This window comes from Triticum urartu, chromosome 4A (assembly GCF_056163025.1).
Source record: "Triticum urartu cultivar PI428250 chromosome 4A, HENAU_Tu73, whole genome shotgun sequence".
NCBI classification, from domain to species: domain Eukaryota; kingdom Viridiplantae; phylum Streptophyta; class Magnoliopsida; order Poales; family Poaceae; genus Triticum; species Triticum urartu.
In genome coordinates, this window is record NC_141876.1 from 294355167 (window position 1) to 294375339 (window position 20173).

Sequence of the window (20173 nt, forward strand, 5' to 3'; positions counted from 1 at the left end):
TTGTTTTGCCAGTATGCAAATTTCGCTACCTAATTGGTCTAGGCGTGCCCTATGTAATATCCATTTAATATGTTCAAGCAATCAGGACATATCACACGTACAATTTATACATATTTCAATCAAAGTCACATATATGTCTCATCCATACACTTCATTCAAAATAACTTCAGGCCTCATCCAGAACCTTAAAACATCATTGGATGAACATAATTAACAACCATAATATATATATATATATATTTGGAGGTTGTGCCACAAAAGGTACAGTGCATATATGTTTTAAAATGTGCCACACAACCAACAAAATGAAATAGTGCAGCAAGTGGGGAAGTACATGTTTCTGGGTGTGCCACACAACCAAAATGAGCACAGTGGCTTAACAACTAGCAAAAGGAGTGGAGCAAGTGTCCAGGTTTCACAAACTAAACAAGCATATTACATAATCACTCCACCAACTATTGTAGGTATTCCAAATCTTCATGAGTTTGAAAATCTTCCAAACCTTCATCGACTTGTCTACCTTTGGGAAACCTGCAACAGATAGGATACTCAATAGGGAGCTCTTGTTTCAGAATTTAAATTAACATTCAAGTTGACATGCTACAGTTTAACTCAAGTTAAATTTACAAAGACCTGGAGAGTAGTCATTTTTTGCATCTCAAGGAGTAATATGACACATGTACAAAAGAATACACCATAGTACAAAGTGGCAACTTTTTGACAAACAAAACTATGCGCCTATGCCTCGTCTAGTATACAGGCAGTGGTGGAGGGTGACAAGCTATCAAGGGGGGGCAATTTTTAAATTGGCAGAAAAATATGCATAAAAACATATACGAATGACATGCATTTATAAGGTAATCAAACATATGGCAGTCGTCGATTAGTCGTCTTGGCAGTTGCACTCAACAACGCAAGACATTCCATGGATATGCAGCGGCAAAGCGCCGGTGAATCAATCTAATGCCAAGAGATGCAGCAAACAGCCGACACTTATCTAATAAAAATGCAAGCAAGCGTACGATGCAGATGAAGCAACAAGCAGGAAGCTGCTCATACAATAATCGACTAAGCTGCTTGTAGTAGCTAGCTAGCTAGCTTTGTACATACAGAGTACGTCTATACCTTTTAGTTAATGGATCTAATGCTCAAAAACCAACGTAGATAATAATTAAATTGGCAAGGGTTGATTGATGAATGGGCTGGACTAAAACGCTTAGTAATTAGTAACAAAATACAGTTTTGGAAGGGGGGGTCATGACCCCTGTTCAAGAATTCATCCGATTAACCAGTTAACTTGCCGATTAATCCCTACTCATAGGGTCCTCGAGTAGCCGATTACCCGATAAATCATCCGATTAATTGATTAAATGGCCGATTAACTTGACGATTAGCCTATTAATCCCCTACTCACCAGCCGGCCGAGCAGCTACCAGTTAACGATTTCCTCAACAATGGTCATGACCCCCTTTGGCCTCCATGAGGCTCCGCTAGTGTATACAGGAACACAAATATTGCTCATGTACAGCCAAGTAGGAGCGAACAAGGCATCAAGGAATCAATATTTCAATAGGAAATCAGCAAAATAGTCTGATACAGTAGTGGAACTTGGTGACTTAACATGCAATTCAGAAATAGTAAATTTTCAGCAGGAGATTCAGAATTGGACTGGCATTTAAGAACAAATCAAGAACTTTGTCAAACTAAATACTCTTTTCAATGGACATGTAAAAGCATCCACTAACATGCATACACAGGACATGCAAGAACAACATCCAATAAAAGTCTCCATCGGCCCAGTCACATAGATCAGGAAATTAACCATGCAGCAAGTCAACATCACCCACATAGCAGCCAAGAGAAACATGTATATTACCTCCTTAGCCTGCTTGTGGTCGCATTCCTGCTTTTTCCATAGACTTGTCCACTTCCAACTGCATACATAGAAGCAAAGCTTTTTCAGCAATCAACCATCATAGTCATTGGTAAGTTTAATCATAAGAAAATAAGAACAAAAGCTCACATGCTTGTATGGCCACGCGTTACATCGCCCTTGAACTTGCCCCATGGTGGTCATGTTCCCAACACCACGAGGTATTATAGCATCCCTTTTTATTACATAGTTCATGGCAACCTCACAATATTCAGAGCCAAGCTCCTGACCACCTACCACCTTTCTACGATCAATTGATAGAATGGTTGCTTTTGCCACTGGGATACTATGATCTCGATAAACATTGTACAAGATCACATCCTTTCCTTTCTGAGTAAGCATGAAAAAGAACTTAGATAAGCAAAAGTGTCTTTGTCTAAACAAGAAAGAGCAACAAAATATAAACAAAGTACCATCTGACCTGCTGGTTTTTTTGTGTGATTGCAACTTCCTTGCTTGTTGCCATCTTGTAGCGATGAAGTGGCACATCCTTACTTTCTTGTGTGAGCCCTGTTGCCTTCTTCTTTTGCAAAATGGTTGATTCCTTCTCTTGCAGCACCTCATGTAGAGCGGTACGAGAAAGTACAAAGTTTTTCTGAGTGGGTGCTGTTAACTTCTTTTGCAAGAGTGCTTCTTGAGCCTTCTTACGCAAAATGGTTGCTTCTTTCTCTTGCCGCACCTCATGGCTGCGGGTGGCAAATTCTGCACTCTCTTCATGCTCATACTCCCCTTCATGTTCATACCCTCCTTCCTGTCCATATCCACCTCCATATCCTCCTTCGTATCCATCTTCATGTCGATATCCACCTCCATGGCCACCTCCATATACACCTTCATATCCACCTTCATGTCGATATACATATCCATATCCAGAGTGAGACAAGTCATAGTCTGGATTGAACTGAATATTTTGCTGCACATTTGATTGTAACAGTCTCCTCATTTGTTGAAGTTCATCCTTCAGAGTTGTAACTACTATTTGGAAATTATGCTCCATTTTATCTACACGCTCGACAAGAATTGCATTTGATTGTCGAGCTTCTTTTGCTTCTTCCTCGGCCATTTGAAGCTTCGTGGATTTTAGCTTTCTAGTACCCGGCATGCCCAAACCTGCAGCACTTGGTCCTAGACCTATACACCTCACATACCCATTCCTCTCCTTTCCCGCGACATGCGAGAAGAGGTCACCTTGCTTGATGCTTTTTTCTAAAAGTTCTGGACGCTCATTTGACTTCTCTTCTATCTTTTTCTACAAGACAGAACATATGATCCATGAACACATCAGCAACATAGTGTCTACTAAAGACTATAACTCCAATGTTCTAGAGAAAAAACTAACAAGTACAAAGCCTAAAGATTGTTGCAACTCAAATACTTACAAACATATTTGCTGCAGCCACACTTGAAGGGGCACCAGTCTTCTTGCACGTGTGTGTTTCTATAAACAGTTCATGTCTCTGAGGGGGGTATCCATTCTTCTTATGCTACATTCATTTTCTTATAATTAGTTCATAACAATCAAGAAACGGTGCAAAATAGAGTTATGTAAGATCATTATATACCATTTCGTGAGAAACATGGGCATGACTTTTGCTGCCTGATGTATGCAATAATTCCATCTCCATTCGATTTTTTCTTCCTTGCTCGCTACGTTGGTACAAATATTGATTCAATGAATTGTAAATTAGAGCAAAACTGCAGGAAACTACACATATTTTTTCTTGCAGCATACCTTCCCTGCTTCAGTTTTCCAAAAAGCAACAAGCTCTTTCCAATCAGTTGGGCTATCTCTGTTATCTGGGACAACTTGAAGTTCCTCATCGGTCATCTTCTCATCAAAATACAAAGTCTTCAACTCAGATTTGAAATCCCTCCATTTCTTTGCAGCGCTTACCATTACCCAATCCTTCAATTTGTCATCCACAACATAGTACATCTGCTTTCAAGCAAGTGTAAATGGAGAGTGTAAGGTGATGTATTAGATAAAGGGGAAAGTTATACTACAAGTCATCTAGAGATAAAGGGGCAAGTTATAGCAGGAATCATAGATTATAGATTATACCTTTAAGGTTTTCCACAAATGATTTTTCTGCTCAACATCAACCTTTCTCCAATCATTATGACCAAGAGATATTTTACTTTCTGCAATTGACCCCTCGGGGTGGCTCTTGGTATGAACAAACCCCTTTAGCTTCATATTATACCTATATAGTATATAGGTAACATATATCAGATTATTTTGAAGAGTAAGAAACCATATGATACCAAGAAAATAGGTGACCTTGGACCAGGAATTAGCAAAGAGAGGATGGAATTATGCTGCTTCATGCACAACCAAGGAGGAAGATTCAATAGAATTACTACAACAGGCCAGATACTATAGGATAACTTCATTGTCCTAAATGGATTAAAACCATCCGATACTACAAGCAGCCTCATGTTGCGACTATCTTTAGAAAAATCGGGATATTTTCCATCAAAGTCCTTCCAAACAGGTGCATCCGTTGTATGCCTTATTAGTCCATCTCTTGTACGTTCTTCAGCATGCCATCTGCAGTCCGCTGCACTCTTTGGGGACACAAAAAGGCATTGTAGCCTCTTCTTTATTGGAAAATAACGAAGAACCTTCCTTGGGACCTTGTGTACATGTTTCCCATCAAGACTATTCTTTTCAGATTTCCACCGAGAAGTTTTGCATGTAGGACAAATATCCTTATTTGCATGTTCCTTCCAGAACAAAATGCAATCATTCTCACATGCATGAATTTTTATATAACCAAGCTCAAGGCATTTTATCATCTTCTTAGCTTCATAAAAAAATTTGGGTAGCTTTGCTGTTGGAAAGGCCTCTTTTAGCAACTCTAGCAGTATGTCGAAACTTTTATCACTCCAACCTCCAAGAGATTTTACATGGAGTAACCTAACAACGAAATGTAGCTTTGAGAAGGTTGTGCACCCTAGATAAAGCTCCTCCCTATCATCAGCTATGAATTGTCGGAAAGCATCTTCATCTTTCTTCTTTTTCTTCTCTAGAAAAGGGTGGACGCCCTCAGGCTCAGCATCCTGGTGACTTGGATCCCCCCCACTAATATCACTAAAATCCCCATTTTGATGTGCTATATCTTGAATCATTTCAAGCATCTCATCATAGTCATCTAGGTCAATCTCCTCTTGAAAATTATCAGGTTGAACCTCATCATGGTCACTCTCGGATGCAAGAGGTGATGATGCCTCCCCATGATATATCCATCTTTTGTACCCACTAATAAACCCATCGCATAACAAGTGCTCATAGACAACACTAGCTTCAAACCAACAACAGTTCAAGCAAATTCTACAAGGACATAGTATAGTGTTCCCTCTTGTTGAATGAGTAAAAGCAAAATCTATGAATTTCTCTACCCCGTCTATATATGCTTGTGTATTTCTAGCTTTATCCATCCAACTCTTGTCCATTCTTGACCAGTTTCACTAAAATTGCCTAACATGTGAAAGAAAGTTTACTTCTATTAATGAAAAAATCTAGTAACAAATTGCATATCATCAATATCTAGTACAGGCGACAAGAAATACAATACAAAGAAGAAATGCCATCACACAACAAAATATAATTAACCAAAACATGCAATTTCAGAAAATACAAAAACCAAAATAGCAGCAAGAATGTCATATATGTCATAAAAGCATAGCACCTGTTCTGTCCACATCCCCTATTTCGCAAAGCACAAACAAATATGGTACTACTTTGGGGCATCAACTAAACAAACAGACTTAAATAACTAGCTTTATTTCATCTCAAATTAAATGAACTCCAAAGCTCAATGAAACAACTTAGTCAGGTGTCAATGAATCTAATTAAGCTATGCACTTGTTAATCACCAATGGTCCCTGTTCTTTGATCTAAAGGGCTAATAACAGTAGCAGTTTTTGTTCATAGACAAGCAAAAAGTTCAGTAATAACATTGCACTTGCAGCAGCAGTGTTCTGAAGGGCTACAAATGAACTCCAAAACATCAGTAATAACTTGTTTGTTCAGTAATAACAGTAGCAGTGTTCTGAAGGGCTACAAATGAACTCCAAAACTAGCTTTCTTTCATCCCAAATTAAATGAATCTGTTTTTTTGCTGTTATTACACCAAAGCAATTAAAAATTGATGTTTTGTTCTAACTGACGGGATAGTTCAGTGCTGCACATTTAGCACAAAAGAAGGCACACAAATTGCTACCAAACCTCACCTGTCCAATGAAGTACAGGAGGCAGCGATGTCCAGGGAAAGGATGTTCAGCAGGCAAAGCTGCTCGCTGGAGAGGAGGGCCAACACGTGGTCTACTGCTTCGGGGGCTTGTGGAGGAGGCGGACCCGTCACTTGATGCTTGGTGAAGCCTGCTCGGGGAGGAAGTGCACGAGCGTAGTACGTAGTTGCTGCGACGAAGCCCTTCCACAGAGGATGGTGTCCGCCGGTGGTGTGGCTTGGCGATGACGATGGTGGCCGACGGGGTGCCCGGAGGTGCCGCTCTGGAGTGGGGTGACCACGGCAGCAGGATGCAGTGGCTCTTGGGGGCGGCGGAGGGGCGGGGTGTCTGCCACGCGTGATGGGGGTCGACGGCGGCAGCGGTTTGCTGGTTGGAGGGCCTCCGCTGGTGGTGGATAGTTGGGGGCGGCGGCGGCTTGCGGTCCAGTGGAGGGCGGATTGGGGTGCACGGCGGCAGAGGAGCTGCGGTGGTCAGGGGCTACGCCGGCGGTGGGGGCAGGGGAGCTACGCTGGCGCACGGTTGTCGAGTGCAGAGGCGGCTGCGCGGTGCGCGAACTAGCTAGGTTTTGGGGCGGTGGCGGCGGGGGATCTGCTGGATGCAGGGGATTTGGGGGTGGCGTGTTGTGGATCTGGTCGTGGGAGGGCCTGCGCTAGTATTTCTCAGTGGGCCAAAATATTCGTCAAGCCGCGTGCCTTTTTTCCTCTCTGGCGCGCGCTTATTAGGGCCGTTTTCCCGTTTTGCGCCAAAGACGGTCTCCGGCATGGGCCGGCAGATTATGGGCCGAGATTTTGTTCTCCCAGCAGATTTTGTGTTGTAAAGTGTACCGGCAGTGCATATGCCGTTGTTATTAAAGTTCTCCCGGCAGTTTTACCGCCCTAACACGTTTCTAGCAGCAGTAACACATGTCCCGGCAGTTAGTTTGCCCTTAAATAGGTTTTTCTCCCGGCAGTTAACTGCCCCCAATCAAGTGTTGTGGTGTAGTGGGAGTACGAGGGTTCAATGGTTCGGCTGTGGTGTGAGGCTGCCGTCATCGCAGGGACTGGCTAGCAGTGGGAGTAGTAGGGGGCAATGAGGCCTCAACGTCAGCACAGGCGGACACTGAAGGTAGGAGCAGGCGGTCTCGCTGGTGCTTGTTTGGGCGGCTGGTGCAAGAAGAGCAGCGATTGAAGAAGCAGCAGGACAGTTCGATTCAAACCCAACGGTTACTGCTGCTAGAATCGTTTGTTGAGTTAGTTGACAAGCACTGCGTACGTGTCAACTTAGTAGGCCCACAGGTCAGCCTCCCAACCGGTGCGCCCCAGATGTCAGTGGGAGGAATCATTTTTTCGCGTAATAAGGACGCAGTTGATTGTGCGCGGCCAGGCCAGCGGAGGGAGTAGGGTGGGCCGGGGAAGCGTGTGTGGCATCACAACGGGCCACAAGAGGAGGGAGCAGGCAGTCCCGCCGGCGCTAGTTTGGGCGGCTGGAGCAGGAAGATCAGAGATTGAAGAAGCACGTCGGCCGTTGGATGGACATCCAACAGTAACTGCTGCTAGAATCATGTGTTGACTGACAAAGCCTTGCGTAAACAAGTCAGCCTCAAAATCTGTGACATGTATAGCCCATTTGCTTTTGAAAGTATATATTAAAAAAATGATGTATATAGAATTTTATTCCAATCGAAAATGGATCCCGCCCGAAAAAGTAGAATACAAACGGGATTCAAATTGAGTTGGCACGGTAAACGTGCACTCTACAAAATTTGAACGAAGTGGGGAAAGTCACAGTAACCGCCCAAAACCAAAATCTGCGAGATGGAAATTACTACTGCCTATCCCTGCCACGCAAAGCCTATCTGCTTGATTTCTATAGGTTTCGATAGGGGTAGGTTTGTAATTTCACTCGAACGTGACATTGTTGGGGACCGTAGTAATTTCAAAAAAAATTCCTACGCACACGCAATATCATGGTGATGCATAGCAATGAGAAAGGAGAGTGTTGTCCACGTACCCTCGTAGACCGAAAGAGGAAGCGTTAGGACAACGCGGTTTATGTAGTCGTACGTCTTCACGATCCGACCGATCAAGTACCGAACGTACGGCACCTTTGAGTTCAGCACACGTTTAGCCCGATGACATCCCTCGAACTCCGATCCAACCTAGTGTTGAGGGAGAGTTTCGTCAGCACGACGGCGTGGTGACGATGTTGATGTTCTACCGACGTAGGGCTTCACCTAAGCACCGCTACAGTATTATCGAGGAGGACTATGGTGAAGGGGGCACCGCACACGGCTTAGAGATCAATGATCAATTATTGTGTCTATGGGGTGCCCCCTGCCCCCATATATAAAGGAGCAAGGGGGGTGCGGCCGGCCATAGGAGGAGGCGCGCAGGAGGAGTCCTACTCCCACCGGGAGTAGGACTCCCCTCCTTTTTCCTAGTTGGATTAGGACTTGGGGGGAAGGAGGAGAGAGGGGAAAGGAAAGGGGGCGCCCCCCCTCCTTGTCCAATTCGGACTTGGGGGAGGGGCGCGTGGCTGCCCCTTGGCCGCCTCTCCTCTTCCTCCACTTGGGCCCATAAGGCCCAATAGCCTTCGGGGGGTTCCGGTAACTCCTTCGGTACTCCGGTAAAATCACTATTTCACCCGGAACACTTCCGATATCCAAACATAGGCTTCCAATATATCAATATTCATGTATCGGCCATTCCGAGACTCCTCGTCATGTCCGTGATCACATCCGGGACTCCGAACAACCTTCGGTACATCAAAACACATAAACTCATAATAAAACTGTCATCGTAACGTTAAGCGTGCGGACCCTACGGGTTCAAGAACTATGTAGACATGACCGAGACACGTCTCTGGTCAATAACCAATAGCAGAACCTGGATGCTCATATTGGCTCCTACATATTCTACGAAGATCTTTATCGGTCATACCACATAACAACATACGTTGTTCCCTTTGTCATCGGTATGTTTACTTGCCCGAGATTCGATCATCGGTATCTCAATACCTAGTTCAATCTCGTTATTAGCAAGTCTCTTTACTCGTTCTGTAATACATCATCCCGCAACTAACTCATTAGTTGCTATGCTTGCAAGGCTTAAGTGATGTGCATTACCGAGAGTGCCCAGAGATACCTCTCCGACAATCGGAGTGACACATCCTAATCTCGAGGTACGCCAACCCAACAAGTATCTTCGGAGACACCTGTAGAGCACATTTATAATCACCCAGTTACGTTGTGACATTTGGTAGCACACAAAGTGTTCCTCCGGTAAACGGGAGTTGCATAATCTCATAGTCATAGGAACATGTATAAGTCATGAAGAAAGCAATAGCAACATACTAAACGATCGTGTGCTAAGCTAACGGAATGGGTCATGTCAATCACATCATTCTCCTAATGATGTGATCCTAGTTAATCAAATGACAACTCATGTCTATGGTTAGGAAACTTAACCATCTTTGATCAACGAGGTAGTCAAGTAGAGGCATACTAGTGACACTCTGTTTGTTTATGTATTCACACATGTATTATGTTTCCGGTTAATACAATTCTAGCATGAATAATAAACATTTATCATGATATAAGGAAATAAATAATAACTTTATTATTGCCTCTAGGGCATATTTCCTTCAGTCTCCCACTTGCACTAGAGTCAATAATCTAGATTACACAGTAATGATTCTAACACCCATGGAGCCTTGGTGTTGATCATGTTTTGCTCGCGGAAGAGGCTTAGTCATCGGGTCTGCAACATTCAGATCCGTATGTATCTTGCAAATTTCTATTTCTCCCACCTGGACTAGATCCCGGATGGAATTGAAGCGTCTCTTCATGTGCTTGGTTCTCTTGTGAAATCTGGATTCCTTCGTCAAGGCAATTGCACCAGTATTGTCACAAAAGATTTTCATTGGACCCGATGCACTAGGTATGACACCTAGATCGGATATGAACTCCTTCATCTAGACTCCTTCATTTGCTGCTTCCTAAGCAGCTATGTGCTCCGCTTCATATGTAGATCCCGCCATGACGCTTTGTTTAGAACTGCACCAACTGACAGCTCCTCCGTTCAATGTAAACACGTATCCGGTTTGCGATTTAGAATCGTCCGGATCAGTGTCAAAGCTTGCATCAACGTAACCATTTACGATGAGCTCTTTGTCACCTCCATAAACGAGAAACATATCCTTAGTCCTTTTCAGGTACTTCAGGATGTTCTTGACCGCTGTCCAGTGATCCACTCCTAGATTACTTTGGTACCTCCCTACTAGACTTATAGCAAGGCACACATCAAGTCTGGTACACAACATTGCATACATGATAGAGCCTATGGCTAAAGCATAGGGAACATCTTTCATTTTCTCTCTATCTTCTGTAGTGGTCGGGCATTGAGTCTTACTCAACTTCACACCTTGTACCACAGGCAAGAACCCTTTCTTTGCTTGATCCATTTTGAACTTCTTCAAAACTTTGTCAAGGTATGTGCTTTGTGAAAGTCCAATTAAGCATCTTGATCTATCTCTATAGATCTTAATGTCCAATATGTAAGCAGCTTCACCGAGGTCTTTCATTGAAAAACTCTTATTCAAGTATCCCTTTATGCTATCAAGAAATTCTATATTATTTCCAATCAGCAATATGCCATCCACATATAATATCAGAAATGCTAAAGATCTCCCACTCACTTTCTTGTAAATACAGGCTTCTCCAAAAGTCTGTATAAAACCAAATGCTTTAATCACACTATCAAAGCATTTATTCCAACTCCGAGAGGCTTGCACCAGTCCATAAATGGATCGCTGGAGCTTGCACACTTTGTTAGCTCCCTTTGGATCGACAAAACCTTCCGGTTGCATCATATACAACTCTTCTTCCAGAAATCCATTCAAGAATGCAGTTTTGACATCCATCTGCCATATTTCATAATCATAAAACACGGCAATTGCTAACATGATTCGGACAGACTTAAGCATCGCTACGGGTGATAATGTCTCATCGTAGTCAATCCCTTGAACTTGTCGAAAACATTTCGCAACAAGTCGAGCTTTGTAGACAGTAACATTACCGTCAGCGTCAGTCTTCTTCTTGAAGATCCATTTATTTTCAATTGCTTGCCGATCATCGGGCAAGTCAACCAAAGTCCACACTTTGTTCTCATACATGGATCCCATCTCAGATTTCATGGCTTCAAGCCATTTTGCGGAATCTAGGCTCACCATCGCTTCTTCATAGTTCATAGGTTCATCATGATCTAGTAGCATGACTTCCAGAACAGGATTACCGTACCACTCTGGTGCGGATCTTACTCTGGTTGATCTACGAGGATCAGTAGCAACTTGGTCTGAAGTTCCATGATCATCATCATTGACTTCCTCACTAGTTGGTGTAGGTGTTACAGAAACCGATTTCTGTGATGTACTACTTTCCAATAAGGGAGCAGGTACAGTTACCTCATCAAGTTCTAATTTCCTCCCACTCACTTCTTTCGAGAGAAACTCCTTCTCTAGAAAGGATCCATTCTTAGCAACGAATGTCTTGCCTTCGGATCTGTGATAGAAGGTGTACCCAACAGTCTCCTTTGGGTATCCTATGAAGACACATTTCTCCGATTTGGGTTCGAGCTTATCAGGTTGAAGCTTTTTCACATAAGCATCGCAGCCCCAAACTTTCAGAAATGACAACTTTGATTTCTTGCCAAACCATAGTTCGTAAGGCGTCGTCTAAACGGATTTTGATGGTGCCCTATTTAACGTGAATGCGGTCGTCTCTAAAGCATAACCCCAAAACGATAGCAGTAAATCTATAAGAGACATCATAGATCGCACCATATCTAGTAAAGTACGATTATGACGTTCGGACACACCATTACGTTGTGGTGTTCCGGTTGGCATGAGTTGCGAAACTATTCTGCATTGTTTCAAATGTAGACCAAACTCGTAACTCAAATATTCTCCTCCACGATCAGATCGTAGAAACTTTATTTTCTTGTTACGATGATTTTCAACTTCACTCTGAAATTCTTTGAACTTTTCAAATGTTTCAGGCTTATGCTTCATCAAGTAGATATACCCATATATGCTTAAATCATCTGTGAAGGTGAGAAAATAACGATATCCGCCACGAGCCTCAACATTCATCGGACCACATACATATGTATGTATGATTTCCAACAAATCTGTTGCTCTCTCCAAAGTTCCGGAGAACGGCGTTTTAGTCATCTTGCCCATGAGGCACGGTTCGCAAGTACCAAGTGATTCATAATCAACTGGTTCCAAAAGTCCATCAGTATGGAGTTCCTTCATGCGCTTTATACCGATATGACCTAAACGGCAGTGCCACAAATAAGTTGCACTATCATTATCAACTTTGCATCTTTTGGATTCAACATTATGAATATGTGTCTCACTACTATCGAGATTCATCAAAAATAGACCACTCTTCAAGGGTGCATGACCATAAAAGATATTACTCATATAAATAGAACAACCATTATTCTCTGATTTAAATGAATAACCATCTCGCATCAAACAAGATCCAGATATAATGTTCATGCTCAACGATGGCACCAAATAACAATTATTTAGGTCTAATACTAATCCCGAAGGTAGATGTAGAGGTAGCATGCCGACCGCGATCACATCGACTTTGGAACCATTTCCCACGTGCATCGTCACCTCGTCCTTTGCCAGTGTTCGCTTAATCCGTAGTCCCTGTTTCGAGTTGCAAATATTAGCAACAGAACCAGTATCAAATACCCAGGTGCTACTGCGAGCTCTAGTAAGGTACACATCGATAACATGTATATCACATATACCTTTGTTCACCTTGCCATCCTTCTTATCCGCCAAATACTAGGGGCAGTTCCGCTTCCAGTGACTAGTCTGCTTGCAGTAGAAGCACTCAGTTTCAGGCTTAGGTCCAGACTTGGGTTTCTTCTCCTGAGAAGCAACTTGCTTGCTGTTCTTCTTGAAGTTCCCCTTCTTCTTCCCTTTACCCTTTTTCTTGAAACTAGTGGTCTTGTTGACCATCAACACTTGATGCTCCTTCTCGATTTCTACCTCCGCAGCTTTTAGCATTGCAAAGAGCTTGGGAATTGTCTTATTCATCCCTTGCATATTATAGTTCATCACAAAGCTCTTGTAGCTTGGAGGCAGTGATTGAAGAACTCTGTCAATGACACTATCAACCGGAAGATTAACTCCCAGCTGAGTCATGTGATTATGCTACCCAGACATTCTAAGTATGTGTTCACTAACAGAACTATTCTCCTCCATCTTGCAGCTGTAGAACTTATTGGAGACTTCATATCTCTCAATCCGGGAATTTGCTTGAAATATTAACTTCAACTCCTGGAACATCTCATATGCTCCATGACGTCCAAAACGTCGTTGAAGTCCCGGTTCTAAGCCGTAAAGCATGGCACACTGAACTATCGAGTAGTCATCGGCTTTGCTCTGCCAGACGTTCTTAACGTCGTCAGTTGCATCAGCAGTAGGCCTGGCGCTCAGCGGTGCTTACAGGACGTAATTCTTCTGTGCAGCAATGAGGATAATCCTCAAGTTACGGACCCAGTCCGTGTAATTGCTACCATCATCTTTCAACTTTGCTTTCTCAAGGAACGCATTAAAATTCAACGGAACAACAACACGGGCCATCTATCTACAATCAAACATAGACAAGCAAGATACTATCAGGTACTAAGTTCATGATAAATTTAAGTTCAACTAATCATATTACTTAAGAACTCTCACTTAGAAAGACATCCCTCTAATCCTCTAAGTGATCACGTGATCCAAATCAACTAAACCATAACCGATCATCACGTGAAATGGAGTAGCTTCGAATGGTGAACATCACCTTGTTGATCATATCTACTATATGATTCACGCTCGACCTTTCGGTCTCAGTGTTCCGAGGCCATATCTGCATATGCTAGGCTCGTCAAGTTTAACCTGAGTATTCTGCGTGTGCAAAACTTGCTTGCACCCGTTGTAGATGGACGTAGAGCTTATCACACCCGATCATCACGTGTTGTCTGGGCACGACGAACTTTGGCAACGGTGCATACTCAGGGAGAACACTTTTATCTTGAAATTTAGTGAGAGATCATCTTATAATGCTACTGTCAATCAAAGCAAGATAAGATGCATAAAAGATAAACATCACATGCAATCAATATAAGTGATATGATATGGCCATCATCATCTTGTGCTTGTGATCTCCATCTCCGAAGCACCATCATGATCACCATCATCACCGGGCGACACCTTGATCTCCATCGTAGCATCGTTGTCGTCTCGCCAATCTTATGCTTCCACGACTATCGCTACCGCTTAGTGATAAAGTAAAGCATTACAAGGTGATTGCATTGCATACAATAAAGCGACAACCATATGGCTCCTGCCAGTTGCCGATAACTTGGTTACAAAACATGATCATCTCATACAATAAAATTTAGCATCATGTCTTGACCATATCACAAAACAACATGCCCTGCAAAAACAAGTTAGATGTCCTCTACTTTGTTGTTGCAAGTTTTACGTGGCTTCTATGGGCTTTAGCAAGAACTGTTCTTACCTACGCATCAAAAACCACAATGATAGTTTGTCAAGTTGGTGTTGTTTTAACCTTCACAAGGACCGGGCGTAGCCACACTTGGTTCAACTAAAGTTGGAGAGACTGACACCCGCCAGCCACCTGTGTGCAAAGCACATCGGTAGAACCAGTCTCGCGTAAGCGTACGCATAATGTCGATCCGGGCCGCTTCATCCAACAATACCGCCGAACCAAAGTATGACATGCTGGTAAGCAGTATGACTTATATCGCCCACAACTCACTTGTGTTCTACTCGTGCATATAACATCAACGCATAAAACCTGGCTCGGATGCCACTGTTGGGGAACGTAGTAATTTCAAAAAAATTCCTACGCACACGCAAGATCATGGTGATGCATAGCAACCAGAGGGGAGAGTGTTGTCCACGTACCCTCGTAGACCGAAAGCGGAAGCGTTAGCACAACGCGGTTGATGTAGTCATACGTCTTCACGATCCGACCGATCAAGTACCGAACGTACGGCACCTCCGAGTTCAGCACACGTTCAGCCCGATGACGTCCCTCAAACTCCGATCCAGCTGAGTGTTGAGGGAGAGTTTCGTCAGCACGACGGCGTGGTGATGATGTTGATGTTCTACCGATGCATGGCTTCACCTAAGCACCGCTACAGTATTATCGAGGTGGACTATGGTGGAGGGGGGCACCGCACACGGCTAAGAGATCAATAATCAATTGTTGTGTCTATGGGGTGCCCCCTGTCCCTGTATATAAAGGAGCAAAGGGGGTGCAGCCGGACATAGGAGGAGGCACGCAGGAGGAGTCCTACTCCCACTGGGAGTAGGACTCCCCTCCTTTTTCCTAGTTGGATTAGGACTTGGGGGGGAAGGAGGAGAGAGGGGAAAGGAAAGGGGGGGCACCGCCCCCCTCCTTGTCCAATTCGGACATGGGGGGGAGGGGCGTGCGGCTGCCCTTGGCCGCCACTCCTCTTCCTCCACTTGGGCCCATAAGGCCCAATAGCCTCCGGGGGGTTCCGGTAACCCCTCCGGTACTCCGGTAAAATCACTATTTCACCCGGAACACTTCCGATACCCAAACATAGGCTTCCAATATATCAATCTTCATGTATCGACCATTTCGAGACTCCTCGTCATGTCCGTGATCACATCCGGGACTCCAAACAACCTTCGGTACATCAAAACACATAAACTCATAATAAAACTGTCATCGTAACGTTAAGCGTGCGGACCCTACGGGTTCAATAACTATATAGACATGCCCGAGACACGTCTCCGGTCAATAACCAATAGCGGAACCTGGATGCTCATATTTGCTCCTACATATTCTACTAAGATCTTTATTGGTCAGACCGCATAACAACATACGTTGTTCCCTTTATCATCGGTATGTTTACTTGCCCGAGATTCGATCGTTGGTAACTCAATACCTAGTTCAATCTCGTTACTAGCAAGTCTCTTTACTCATTCCGTAATACATCATCCCGCAACTAACTCATTAGTTGCAATGCTTGCAAGGCTTAAGTGATGTGCATTACCGAGAGGGCCCAGAGATACCTCTTCGACAATCGGAGTGACAAATCCTAATCTCGAAATACGCCAACCCAACAAGTACCTTCGGAGACACCTGTAGAGCACCTTTATAATCACCCAGTTATGTTGTGATGTTTGGTAGCACACAGAGTGTTCCTCCGGTAAATGGGAGTTGCATAATCTGATAGTCATAGGAACATGTATAAGTCATGAAGAAAGCAATAGCAACATACTAAACAATCATGTGCTAAGCTAACGGAATGGGTCATGTCAATCACATCATTCTCCTAATGATGTGATCCCGTTAATCAAATGACAACTCATGTCTATGGTTAGTAAACTTAACCATCTTTGATCAACGAGCTAGTCAAGTAGAGGCATACTAGTGACACTCTGTTTGTTTATGTATTCACACATGTATTATGTTTCCGGTTAATACAATTCTAGCATGAATAATAAACATTTATCATGATATAAGGAAATAAATAATAACTTTATTATTGCCTCTTGGGCATATTTCCTTCAGACATAACCGCCTCTCACCCGGATTCATACACGATGGGCACCAAAACACAGTGTGTCCTCAGCCGAAATCGACTCCCTCCCCCATTCATACACGGTGGGTGCCAAAAACAAACTCTCGTCGGCAAATATTCGGTGTATGCGAGATTACCGTCCTATCCCCAACCAACTAATATTGTTGTGATGTAGGAAATTTGAAATGGGGGCTAAGATTGTAAATTTCCTCGCATTTGAGAAAAGCGCGCCCTGAAGACATGGTTCCCCCTTCCTCTCCACCTCCATTTCCCCATTCGTACTCCGTGGGCACCAAAACACCCTCTCCACCCCAGTCTCCTCCGTCCGCCACCCCATCCACCGTCGTCCTCCTCAACCATGTCGGAGCTAAAACCCCGACGCCGTCGTCCATTACAAGAGATCGACCTCTCTCATCCACGACTTCGGACAGGGATACTTGCATCCCGTCCTCTCGCTTCATCCCCACTGTCGTCCACCTTGCCGGCGCCACTCCTATGACCGTCTCGTCCACCGCGCCCCGCCACCACCGTCTACCCTCCTAGATCTGCATCCACGCCGCCGACAGCCATTGCTACCGCAACACCGTCAAATTCTCAGTAGATGCATACACGGCACCGCACCAGAGGCGGTACTCTTTCGTATCTGCTCAACTTATTTATCGCAACAAGAAAATAGATCGCCACTTCTTTACTCTGATTTCTTGTCCATCACTTACTTGCTAGTGGAGAGCAAACATTGGTTTCGAAGTTGCCTTTGTCCGGTTTGCACCTTCAGAACCGCCATGGCACCGTCAACACTATACTCCCAATGCTTATGGTTTCCGCTTTTTATATTCCACATTAGTTAAATCATAGTAGACTAAATTTCAAAATTGGGTCAGTTGATTTTTCAGAGTACGCCGGAGTTCACCGGTGCGAACAAAGGGGCTCGGGTGGGGACTTTGGTTGTTGGGGGCGGTGGTGGGGCCTCGCCGAACGAAGAAAACTCGACGCGGGTGGGGGCGGGGGTGGGGGGTGGGGGTGGCGGAGGAACATAGGCGATGGGGGCCGATGGTCTGGCCGGCGGCCCGTGCGGTGTTCTGTATGGGAAGAATCAGAGACGAGGAAGAAGAAGGGTCGGGAGACGTAGGATCTTCATCCAACCGCCTGAAATGGTCGACTGACCCAAATGCAGACATGCCTTTATATTCAGTACCATCATCGTACCTGCTTAGCACTGCTCCTGAATCCATCAAGCTAGACAACGTGTCACTCATAATTCCAAACTTGTTGCTCAAGTACGAATCTGATATGATGCTGATATTACTAAAAAGATAACATTTAATTGGTCAGCTAATGTTCCTACTTTACTTTTTAAAAAGCACGTGCACCACATATAGAGAGACAGCAGGGAGTTGTTTTCTTAATGCGCTCTCGTTCATCATGTGTGGGCACTGCGCAACGAACATTTTATTATCCAAAATCTGCTTGCTCTTCTTTAGCATGTTCCTCTTCCATTCTTCTTTAATAAGTACTCTCTCCGTTCCTAAATACAAGTCTTTTTATAGATTCCACCAGGGACTACATATGTTGCAAAATGAGTGAATCTACACTCTAAAATGTATCTGGATACATCTGTATGTGATCCATAGTGGAAATCTCTACCAAGACTTATATTTTAGAATGGAGGGAGTATGATAGTAGTACAGTATGTTCCTTGTAGTGAATATGAGCAGGGACATTTGCAGTGTAGAGGTCTATACGGTCGGTTGGCATGGACACTTTGAACTCGTCGGGCCTCTTTGATTCGTAGGATTTTGTAAACATGGGAATAGGATTTGTAGTGGCCTGCCCACTTGAATCCTATAGGAAATGCGGGGAGCTGTGTCGACTTTGAGAGTTACACTGATATTAATAGTACCGCACCTTCAGTTGAAGAGAAATGCTATCCGAAGGCTTTCTAGCCGTACTGGCAATACTAGCACATATATTGCAGCAAGTTCCACTTTTCTAATTTTACTTTGATGCTTACGGTTTTCCCTTTATATCTACACTCTGATCTGTGTAGCTGCTTTGTGTCGCACTAGCAGCAGTCCACTCTTGAAGCTAAACACCGCAATGACTTACAAAATTGGCACCAAGGCATTGAGTGCCATTCTGGATGCAATGAAACTCATATGCTCACCACCTGTTGATTCTTGTCCAGAATATGATCCTAATGACTATTCTAACCTCAAGGAGTCAAAGGCAGATGGCCTGTCCTGTTCACCCATCAAGGTGGTTGTTCTAATTTGGCAAGGTTTTATTGATTGCGCGTATCTTGCATATGTTGTCTTGCATTTCTTTTACTTTGTTGCACCGCCATCTGCTTAGTTTACTCATCATATATGTCAAGATGCCATGCCCTTCCATTATCAATACATATTCCATGTTGTTCTTGTACATCAGACATCAAAAAGGAAGAGGGTGATTGCCAAACCTGAAGGAGCACCAGCAAAGTCCTTGAAAAATGTGGTTGTGCCGGAGAAATCAGATAGCACCCCACTTATATTGGCTGTACAACCAGTGACACAAAACGTAGGACCGACTCCAGCAGACTGTACCCATACTTCACCGGCCACACCACTAGCCGCACCACACAGGACCTGCACTCCAACAAAAGGTATGCCGATTTCAGTTGCCATAGCACCAGCCGTACCACAGAAAAATCCCACTCCAGCAAAAAGTATAGCAAGTCCACCGGCCGAAGACCTATCCCAACTGCAGAGACGGCCAATTCCTGTAGATTGGAACCCCATTCCAGTTATTCCCAGTTTAAAAGACAATGCTTTCAATGTTGTTAGGGACTACGTGCATATATTCCCATCATGGGAAGATTATAGTGAAGACAAACACCATTTTCACATCTTCCTGTCCCACTTACATGCAAGTGCTATTATTCATGGTGATTATTTTCCTGTTTTCTGCTGATTGAACACATCAATGATTTACATTACATTGTTGTAAGTAGGCGAGGGTTAATCTGGATAGTCATGACGAGCAAAGCTTGCTTGCGCTTTTCAAGGAAGCATTGAAGTGGTATCGGTGTTACCTGAGGAAATCACACTTTGATGGCAAGTCTATAAACGAATTTCTGGTGAAGTCTCCTGTGCTAAATTTAGAAGACATTGAATGGAAAAACCTTGTAATGCACTGGTCTCGTTCCGAGGATGAGGTACTGTCTATGATATCGCATGACAATTTGAACTTCTACTTTTCCGCATGTGCCTTACGGATCTTTTTTGTGGGAAATCTGCTCGAAAAAGAATTCCATTTTGAAAAGAACGATAGGATATCGCAAATATGATGCCCGCTGCTTTGCTCTTGTTAGTACATGTTG

At 43.8% G+C, this 20173-nt stretch overlaps 1 protein-coding gene across 1 annotated transcript; it reads right to left on the reverse strand.

The window, feature by feature from the left end:
• Positions 1–201: 201 nt before the first annotated feature.
• On the reverse strand, positions 202–6822 carry LOC125551358 (uncharacterized). Its single transcript, XM_048714560.2, has 9 exons — positions 6170–6822; positions 3996–4137; positions 3666–3869; positions 3496–3580; positions 3313–3417; positions 2355–3182; positions 2024–2263; positions 1877–1934; positions 202–531 (listed from the first exon to the last, which is right to left on the reverse strand). Exons 3-8 carry the CDS (start codon positions 3752–3754, stop codon positions 1881–1883), a joined length of 1401 nt encoding a protein of 466 aa, XP_048570517.2. The 5' UTR covers positions 3755–3869; positions 3996–4137; positions 6170–6822; the 3' UTR covers positions 202–531; positions 1877–1880.
• Between the last annotated feature and the right edge of the window lie 13351 nt (positions 6823–20173).

What these genes read in the sequence shown, in the direction of transcription:
- LOC125551358 (XM_048714560.2), bottom strand. Translation starts at nt 3,754, where the DNA reads ATGAGGAACTTCAAGTTGTCCCAGATAACAGAGATAGCCCAACTGATT. An exon ending in TCACACAAAAAAACCAGCAG is followed by an intron (nt 2,264 to 2,354) that starts GTCAGATGGTAC and finishes ATGCTTACTCAG; the next exon opens with AAAGGAAAGGATGTGATCTT. An exon ending in ACGCGTGGCCATACAAGCAT is followed by an intron (nt 1,935 to 2,023) that starts GTGAGCTTTTGT and finishes CTATGTATGCAG; the next exon opens with TTGGAAGTGGACAAGTCTAT.